A 9,878-nucleotide genomic window follows, 5' to 3' on the forward strand; every position below is an offset into this window, starting at 1 on the left:
TTTGGCTCTTTTTGATTACTTTTTCACTGTATCACTCGCTCACACTCTCCTCTCGGTCGCTCCGTGGATCCCTCCTTCACCGACATGCACACGTGCTGTTAAGAGGAGACTGACAGCAGCAGATGATTTCCATGATGCACCATTCTTCCAACTGTTCATGACACACACGCTCTCTCTCTCTCTCTCTCTCTGGCTCGCAGAAACTGAGGAACTCCCACTACGAGAAAAATATTTTCCCCCCCCATATTCAGTGAATGGTTTGCCAACAGTGCCAGGAGATTGAAATGAACCAAGTCCATTGTGCACACACTGATAGCTTGTAATACGTGGCTGTGAATGTAAATAGGTAGGCACAATGTGACTACAAGCATGTGGCTTCTCCCACTCGGGATGATAGACCTGATGTATGGAGATCTCTCTTTTTCACCCCCCCCCCTCTCTCCCCAGAATGGTGCCGAGAGTGGAGGGAAGAAGAAGAGGAAGGAGAGGAACTTGGAAGAGCTGAAGAAGGAAGTGTCCTTGGTAAGAAAAACAAGCTGTCACTGCTCCAGCCCACACTCACTCTGCACGGTGATTGATTCCATCGCTGCTGCTCCCAAATTATGTTACGCCAAAGACACCGGGTTATTTAACAAGGCTTTAAATGAAAACACTGGCCGTAAACAAAAAGGCAATCCGACCTGCTTAGTGTAGTCAGTGCTAGATGAGTTCCAAGCCAGCCTGTCCCCTCCTATCTGTTCTACCACCCTCTGGCTTCTCGTCTTTGTACTTTGAAAGATACTGAATAATTTGTGGGCCACCAGCAGCGTGGTGCAGTGTTTTTGTCTTGTGCAGAGCTGTATCTCTTTGAGGCTCTGTCAAAACGCAGCCAAGGCATGCCCATGAAAACTGGGGTACGTTTTGTTGCGTGCACTCTCTCTGATAAAGCAGCTCTTGTCAATTATCAAGTTGGCCTGTGACTGATTAAAGGAAGAAAAAAAATAAAAGGATGCTATCAACACTTAGGAGTAGTTTTGGGATTAAGTGTTGTGTTTTACTGTCCTCAGTCTGCTTAATGTACTTCTTCAGCTAGTGATTTCCCACATTTTCCCTCCAGAAATCCGTTAAACAACCACCAGACAATGGCTGATCAATATTGTGTGTAGGGACATATAAATAAAGATTAACTAGTGCTGATTGTGGCCAAATTGCTTGCAGCTACATTTTCAGTGTGGTCCTCTGAGGCGATCCTGTTGGCGAAGAAATTGATGGATTTCTCCCTTTCTTATGGGGGAGGGAAGAAAGTATAGCCCTTCAATCTGTGAAGCTGACACCCTCGTGACAGCTGGTAGCTGGAATTTTTTGTCACTACTGTACCAAACTCCATTTTAGCTGCACTGGAAATATCTCAGCATTTGGCCAGTTTGCACAGGAATAACAATATGAAACTGCGATCAAACAACATAATGAACCCCAGAAAAACAACATACGTCGCTGAGCTCTCCTTTTTTAATAGTGAAAAACAGTGTTTCACAGTTTTCAAGGGGTCACATTTTTACTTGTGGAGAACAGACATTTTGCTCACCTCTAGTTCAGCACTGCTTGGAAATGCAGAGGGAGTGGCCATCACTGTTTGACCTCTTTGATCTGACATGGGGAATGAATCATAGATATATATAAAGCCCCTGGATCCATGTCAGAAACAGAGAATAAAGTATTTCTGCAGTAAGATGGAGAAGTGTAACGCATCAGTGCTACGCCCTCACGATGTGACCTTGGTCAGTTATTAAAATTCCCTTTACAGCCGCAGCCACGCGGTTCACACAACATTGAATGCATAACTGTGAAGTCATATGTACAGTTTCCCTTTGATGATGTGTCAAAGACAAATTCCCCTATACATATTTTTAAAGGGCACTTTACATGACGCTGTTTCTGTTTACTGTTTCTGTTCCCTGAAAGCACAAGTAGATAAAGAAACATTTTTTTTCCCCTGCAGGACGACCACAAAATAACTCTTGATGATCTGGGTAAACGCTATGGAGTGGACCTCTCGCAGGTAACGACACACAAGCAGTCTCATTTACACATGCACGCTCGCACACGACAAAGAGCTGCTGTAATATCCCCCCACGGAGACGTAATCTCTGCTCGTCTGTACCGGCGAGCAGCATCCAAACTGAGACCAAACATTACTTTGGTCAAGTTGGATCCACCGCAGCGTCCCCAGCTCACCTTGAGCCTCATTCATCTTTAATCCCTCAATCACACACACACACACACACACACACACACACACACACACACACACACACACACACGTTGATACCACAATCCCATACACAGACAGACACAAGCATATCTTGCACATTTTTATGCTGTAAACACATTTGCTGCTTACCTTACGTTTGACATTGCGGGTGAAATGAAACAGATTTTTTATCTTTTTGAGATAAGTATTTGAAAAAAACTGAAAGAAGACGGGGTGCTCAACAATATCGCCGGCTGTAAAAATGTCAAAAACTTGCTGGATAAAGAGCCAATTTGTGTTTTCCCCCCCAATATAATTAAATTATAGTATTTCAGGTACTTACATGGATTTTCTTTAAATCAGACCGTGACACTATTAGGCATAAAATAGTGACATTTAAAATAAATAAAGGTTATCCAACAGTTTAAAGACATTGAACCTTAGACGAGGAGAGTGACCCGCTTTATTATACTCGTGGTGTTAAATAGGCCACCAGGAATACTTGATGTTCTGCAACTGTAAAATTGCTTTTTAAGCCGTGGTGAAAATGGGGTCGTTGTGTTGTAATAAGATTCACAGCGCATGGAAAAAAATAATAATAATAGACATTCAGTCCTGAAAATGTCTCCCCCTCAGGGCCTGACCAACGCCAGAGCTTTGGAGATTCTGGCCAGGGACGGTCCAAACTGCCTGACCCCTCCCCCCACCACCCCGGAGTGGGTCAAGTTCTGCCGTCAGCTGTTCGGCGGCTTCTCCATCCTGCTCTGGATCGGTGCCATCCTCTGCTTCCTGGCCTACACCATCCAGGTGGCCACGGAGGACGAGGCGCCCAATGACAACGTGAGTGTCTGCTTGTAAAACATGCACGCTCATGTAGGGGCGCACACCTTACATATTAATCACACACGGGGAGTGCTGCAGGTACACAGAGACAGCTACGGTTACAATACAGGTACAGGGGAGACAAATGAAGACAAACCTGTGTGCATCATTACACTGTGTTTTTAAGATGGAGGTTAGAGATACATGGCTGTTTATGCTTATAGATGGGTTCAATATCATAATATTAGTACTAGTATGTTTTCAACATCAAAATATACATTGCGATATGCTAAATATATGCTAAAATTACATACAAAATGAAGAAATCAATATTTCAATGCAATGCACTGTGCTCTAATGTTCTGCATAATTATCAAACAAAACTCTTCACACGTTTAAAACAAATATTTTTTCCTCCTCCTTTATATTCCTCTGAATCAAGGGACGGATTTAAGTTATTCAAGTCGGCCATTGTCAGTTCCTGGGTTGCTGGTATATCTTGATTCATCTCTTAATATTGGCATTTAGGTTGTAGATCAATTTCTCCAATTTGTCTTCCATTTAAGGAGCATCTTTAGAATCCAAAAATATAAGGATCTTTGTAACTTCATGTGCATTCTTATTAGTTTAGCATTTTCTTTGCACTGTCTACCTTAGCTGCTAAAATACAGTGAAGGTGTGAAAACTTGTGCATATTGTACGTGCCAATTTCTGAATAACATTAAATAGATTGAGGAGCGTTTCAGCTCAGCGGGCCTCTTAATAAGTAAATAAATAATGTAGCCTGTGTAATATTGGCTCCTAAGAAAGATTAATCTTCCAAGATAAACAAATCTGAAATAAAATATTTGTTGTTAATTATATTTTCTGTGGAGGCGTTATCAAAAACAGAGTTTTTGTCAAATGATAACATCATATAAAGACAATATCATAATTACACTGAACGTCAAGAAATGGGAAGATATTTCATAGCCCGACACATATTAAAACACATATTTTGAATATTATACATATTAATGCGCTAACTTAAAGGGGAACTAGCCTGGGTCCTATTCCCCATGTCTTTGTGTGTAAGTGACTAATGGGGACATCAAGTTTGGAAATTGGTCCAGTATTGAGCTGCAATGTAGTTCCTCACCGTCAATATTCTTATTTTTGACATGTGACAGGCTCAGCCTGTTATTATAAGTGTCCAGGACATTATGGAAAGCACCCAACAGAGATATAAAACATTTTCTCTTCAACTTTCGCTTTCTTTTTTGTGACTTGTTGCTGGAGAGGCGGGGCCGGTGCTGTGCTTAGCTTGATACTTTTTTACTTCTAGTGCATACTGCAGCTGCCATTAAAAAGTGTGCCACAAGTGTGCAGTATGGATTACATTGGGAACTACTACTTTCTCATAACATGGCACCGTGAACTTTGACCCTCTTGCTCACATATTTGCTGCGCAGAGGATCGTGGGTCACAATAGCCAGAAAAGCATGCTGGCTTGCATACTGTGACCAGATGTAGCAGAACATCCTGGTACTTTTAGCATACTGCAATTGACATACTATGTATCGGGACATTGGGCAAACTAAATGGTTGGTTAGACACAATAACAAATAGACCGAAGGTAAAGAAAAACGTTTTATTTTTCTGTCCTTTCCATAATGCCTGAGCCTGTCGGAGGCAGAAACAAGCTCTATTAGCGGACGTATGTTGATGGTGAGGAGTTATTACATTGCAGCTCGTTTAGCGGCCCTCTGCAGCACTCTAGTTCAATACTGGACCAATTTAAAAAAAATGTTGTCCCCATTAGTCACTTAGACACAAAAACATGGGGAAAAAAAGGGTCCAGGTTGAAAAATAGTGAAGTCACCCTTTACAATAAATCCTAAATCTAATCTTAACTCAAAGGTTAGGAGTCCAGAAAGTGTCATAATACTTCATTTTGGTGACTTTCCTGACCTTTCTGTTCCTGTGGGGAGATTCTTTTGAATATGACCTTTACTTAACCACGATGGCCTCTCGAGAGCTTACTGGCCAAAATGGCAACGCAATTAGGTCACTTGAAGCAGCACAGTGCCGTCATTCACGGAAGGAAACAGAGTGAAGAAAGACAAGCGAAAAAGACACTATCAAACGTAAGGCCATTAAAATAGAATTGGGGAAAAAAATCCATCTTAAAAACCCATTAAAACCCACCATGACCCCCATTGACCCCCATTGTGTGATGTAAATTTAACCACTGACGCTGGAATCGGTCCCGGCAACAGCAGGGATAAAAAACTCAGACCACCCGCTGTTCAGACGGAGCCGAGCAGCCATCCATACTGCACTTTATGTGTCTGAATCATTATGCAATTATCATCCAGTGCTCTCCCAACCCCAGACAGCATTAAACCCTTGCATAATATACAGTAACATACAGTAGGTTGACACGCACATGCGCATGTGGTAACTTTAATCTCCCCCTGTTTAATCTCCACGTTCAGTACAGAGTGTGTACAGCTGGATGCTCTGCTGCTTCAAAAAGCCCCGACTGCCTGCAGATTTGGCACTTTGAGCCTTTGCATAATGTACAAGCAGTTATTTAAGAGGAAAATCCACCCTAACAGGGCTGCACACATCGCTGTTGAACTTAATTTTGCATTATATTGATGGATTTATTGAGCCAAAAGATTGCGTTGTCTTCCTCGGGGTGAGAAAATGTTTTCCCTTCCCCAGGCTGCTGAATTTACATAATTTACTGCCATATTTTAGAATTTATGCTTGCACACTGGAAATGACACATTCATTATTTCAATCCTTTAAACTGTAGTAGATTCAAATGTGTCACCTGCTTGGACAGATGTCGAACCTACAATTCTGTGCAGCTATGTGAACAAGTGCCTCCCGAAGTGAGAAGAGACGCAAGAGAGCTGAGCTCAAATCTGAAGAAAAAGCTAAACATGCGAAGACACGCAACCAGGAGCTGCAAACCGAACGCTGAGTTGGAAGCAAATGTCGTAAACACCGACAAAACATTCTGTTGTCGCTGCACTTTCTAAAACAGGAAACTTTTCAAGGTTTCAGAATTTCACATTCCAGGAGTCCAGGACATAGCGTACAGTGCACCATCTGGCAGACGCTTTCATACAAAGTGACTGCCTGTCTGGTTTGCATCAATGAGAGCCGCACCGATAACAGCGCTTTTCAAACTGGTAGAAGTGAATATATTCGCAGAGAATAAACACCAGAATAAATGTTCCTCGCTTTTCACACAACCAACGAGTCTGCAGAGCCGGGCTCCAGCCCAGAAAGCATCTCTCGGTGGTCCCGCAGATCAGAGTCTCAGTTCTGGGTTTTCTGGGTTTTGGGAGACAGATGTTCACTTGGACTAACCGTCCAAGATGACAGGAATAGAACACAGACAGTTCAGCTCTAGGACGGCTTCTCCTTTTAAATCTCCCACTCAGACTGAGAGCTTCCCCAGGTTTTCTCTTAGCTATTCTCTTGCAGTCTGCATTTAAGTTTTTGCCGTTTTAAAACCGTTTCCAGGTTTGTAAATCCCCTTTTCCTACGCTGAAACACGCTTTACATGAACCTAACTAAGTTTATAATGACACCGACTCCCCCTGTGGCTTGGGGTTTTTTCCCCCCTATGTTTCAGTTGTATCTGGGCGTGGTGCTGTCTGCCGTGGTCATCATCACCGGCTGTTTCTCCTACTTCCAAGAGGCCAAGAGCTCCCGAATCATGGACTCCTTCAAGAAAATGGTGCCACAGGTAAGATGATGCGTCTGGTGTTTGGTGTAATCGCACAGCTTTCTGAGTCAATAAGCCGTCCCTCAAGTAGGGCTTACACACTCATCTGAGTGGAAACCTAATAAGCTTGCACAAAGGAAGAATAAATGTTTGAGCCAACTTCGGATTGTGAGTGTGTTTGTATAAAAACTCCCCTCGCGTTATCCACCTCGAGCACTTCGATTGCCTAATTCTTTAATCTATTTAGGCTCTTTTCACTCCCTCCTTGTCTCCTTTTCCACTACCTGTCTTTTCCCTCTCTTTTTCCTTTTCATCTCTGCATCTCTTCCTTTCACATACCTCAACAACCTCTGGCGTGTTATCGCTCTTCTCCCTCTGACTAAATCCTCTCTCTGTTCCCAAACTCTCGCTCTCTCTTCCTCTCGCTCCCTCTCCTCTCCCTTCTCTCCTCTCCCTTTCCCTTTTTCTCCATGCCAGCAAGCGTTGGTGATCCGGGAGGGGGAGAAGATGCAGATCAATGCTGAGCTTGTGGTGCAGGGAGATGTGGTGGAGATCAAAGGGGGAGACCGCATCCCAGCTGACCTTCGAGTGATCTCCTCCAGCGGGTGCAAGGTAGAGGAGGGGTGCTGGGCTCAGCCCGGGGAGCCTGCAGGTCTCAGTGGGATAACTGACTTTGGTCTTTCTATACTCTAATTTTAATCAATTATTGTTTGTCATGTTCCCCATCTTAAGTTAGTGCGTGAGCATGCTAACATTTGCTAATTAGCACAAAAACAAAGTACAGCTGAGGCCGATGGGAATATCTTTGGGCCTTTGGATAGCCTTGCTATTGAATCCAGTGGCTACTTGGCTTCTTTTGATTTGGGGTTTCAAAGGTGCAATGTGTACGATCTGGCCCATGCTCCAAACAAATAGGAGGAGCTGGATGCTAGTTGCTACAGCTAACCGTTAACTGAAGGTTCCGTCCTCCCGACACTTTTAATTCAATCTAATTAACAAACTATCAAAACGTACACGGACACTTTACCTTCAACGTGACTGACAGTCCCTCGGTGCAGCTCTACTTCTTTGTCCTCCCATGAGATCAGACCGGGCGCAACAGTGACTCACTATCGCCTCTCGAGGTTTGTAAGTGGTATTACAAGAGAGGACAGGCCGGGGCTAGCTGGTTAGCATGCTAATTTCGTTATTGATATCTCTATAACACGATACTTTGACGTCTTTGACGTGATGCCAACACTGTAACCGCTTCACCTTCTGTCGATTATATTAGTTCTCTATTTGAACGTTTTAAACAAAAAAATTGCACCTTTTAAAAAAAAATAACTGAGTGAAGCAGAATTCTCTTCATACTCATGAGGCAGGGCGTTCTGTTACACACATTTATACCTTTTGAAATTTCAATATTTAACTCAATTTATTTCAGTGCTTACTGATGCTACAGGATGAAATGTCTCCAATATGTCACACTATTAGCTTGAGTTTATTGCTCTGGATTCTGAAGCAGTGTGATACGACTGGTAATTAATTGTCTGTCTCCACCTGTAGAGGACTGCAGGGAAAATAACCAGGAAACGGTTTTGATATGACAAGAGTGTTGCACTTGTCGCTGATGAGTGCCGCTGCTCTCATTTCCACCCTGTCAGTTTTAACACTCCACCCTCTCCTGTTACATCCCTCAGTCTCAGAGGGTAACACCGTTACTCTCCTCCTTTCTCCCCCATCCCTCTGAAGGTGGACAACTCGTCTCTGACGGGAGAGTCGGAGCCTCAGACTCGCTCTCCAGAGTTCACCAACGAAAATCCTCTGGAGACCCGCAACATCTGTTTCTACTCCACCAACTGTGTCGAGGGTCAGTATAGGCCACATCTGGCCAAGATTGTCTCTAATCGCCATTGAAAGCCTTTTTTTTTTTTCGCCATCTGGAGATCAACTTAGTTTTGGCCTTTTCGACCAACCAAGAGTGTGTTTCGGTGCGTTCCTGAGAACAGCCGTCCCTCCATCCTACAGTAGTGTGTTGGCATTAGATTCTAAATGCATTTTAACCAATGGGGATTTAATTTGTTTTATTAGTTGCTGTCAATCATCGAAGGGTAATGCAGGAAGCATTGCAATGGGATTTTCACATTAGAATCTGCAACATCATCCAGTTTTAATCTAAATTTAAAAACCAACCACAAGCTCCGTTTAGTAGATGTTCAGGAGCTTTCAATCATATCACATCATCTTCATCAGTAGATGTCATGACCTGTTGTCATGCGATTGTAGAAATTGAAATTTGCATTTTTTTCTGAGCACTTTAACGACTTCTTGTCTCTGTTGACTTAATATCAAAGATTCGGGATTTAATTGCAACCTATCTCTAAAACTTAAATATGTGGATCAGTAATGAAAAGTATTGATGTGCTATATGTGTTATAATCCCTGTAAATTCTGCTGAGCTCTGTAGATCACATTATTTGTATTTTACGTGAGTCCGTTTCTGTCCTCACTCACTCACTCGGTCCGGCATGTGATCGACCATCAATCACTGGCCAACGTCTGTAATTCTCCTCCATCCATCACCACTCTTTATCCGGCCCATCACCTCCCTATCAGCCAGCTGATGCCTGGACATTTGTTAAAAGAGCTCTCTTCAACAAAATAAAATAGACATCATTTAAAAAAAGTATGACATCTAACAGAGTACCTACTGTGACAAACGGTGTTTTTAACTGATGCTTCTGTCCAGAGAGACTCACAGTGAGTCGCCGCTCCCCTCTCAGGTACGGCCCATGGCCTCGTGATATTCACCGGGGACCGGACGGTGATGGGTCGCATCGCCACGCTGGCGTCGGAGCTCGAGGTCCGCCGCACACCCATCAACATAGAGATCGAACATTTCATCCACCTCATCACGGGCGTGGCCGTCTTCCTGGGCGTGAGCTTCTTCATCCTGTCAGTCATCCTGGGCTACACCTGGCTGGAGGCCGTCATCTTCCTCATTGGCATCATCGTGGCGAACGTGCCTGAGGGACTGCTGGCTACTGTCACTGTGAGTCGTTTGTATGTATGTGTGTGTGTGTGTGTGTGTGTGTGTGTGTGTGTGTGTGTGTGTGT

At 43.5% G+C, this 9,878-nt stretch overlaps 1 protein-coding gene across 1 annotated transcript in view; it reads left to right on the top strand.

Moving 5' to 3' along the window:
* Window positions 1-390: 390 nt before the first annotated feature.
* Window positions 391-9,878, top strand: part of atp1a2a (ATPase Na+/K+ transporting subunit alpha 2a) — a 34,586-nt gene continuing 25,098 nt past the window's right edge. Inside the window, exons 1-7 of the mRNA XM_031870681.1 lie at window positions 391-522; window positions 1,979-2,038; window positions 2,867-3,070; window positions 6,687-6,800; window positions 7,257-7,391; window positions 8,514-8,631; window positions 9,545-9,813. Coding sequence (XP_031726541.1) covers window positions 391-522; window positions 1,979-2,038; window positions 2,867-3,070; window positions 6,687-6,800; window positions 7,257-7,391; window positions 8,514-8,631; window positions 9,545-9,813 — 1,032 coding nt within the window. The remainder of the gene's footprint in view (window positions 523-1,978; window positions 2,039-2,866; window positions 3,071-6,686; window positions 6,801-7,256; window positions 7,392-8,513; window positions 8,632-9,544; window positions 9,814-9,878) is intronic.

Source organism: Anarrhichthys ocellatus, unplaced genomic scaffold (assembly GCF_004355925.1).
Source record: "Anarrhichthys ocellatus isolate YVR2014 unplaced genomic scaffold, GSC_Weel_1.0 scaffold54, whole genome shotgun sequence".
NCBI lineage: Eukaryota > Metazoa > Chordata > Actinopteri > Perciformes > Anarhichadidae > Anarrhichthys > Anarrhichthys ocellatus.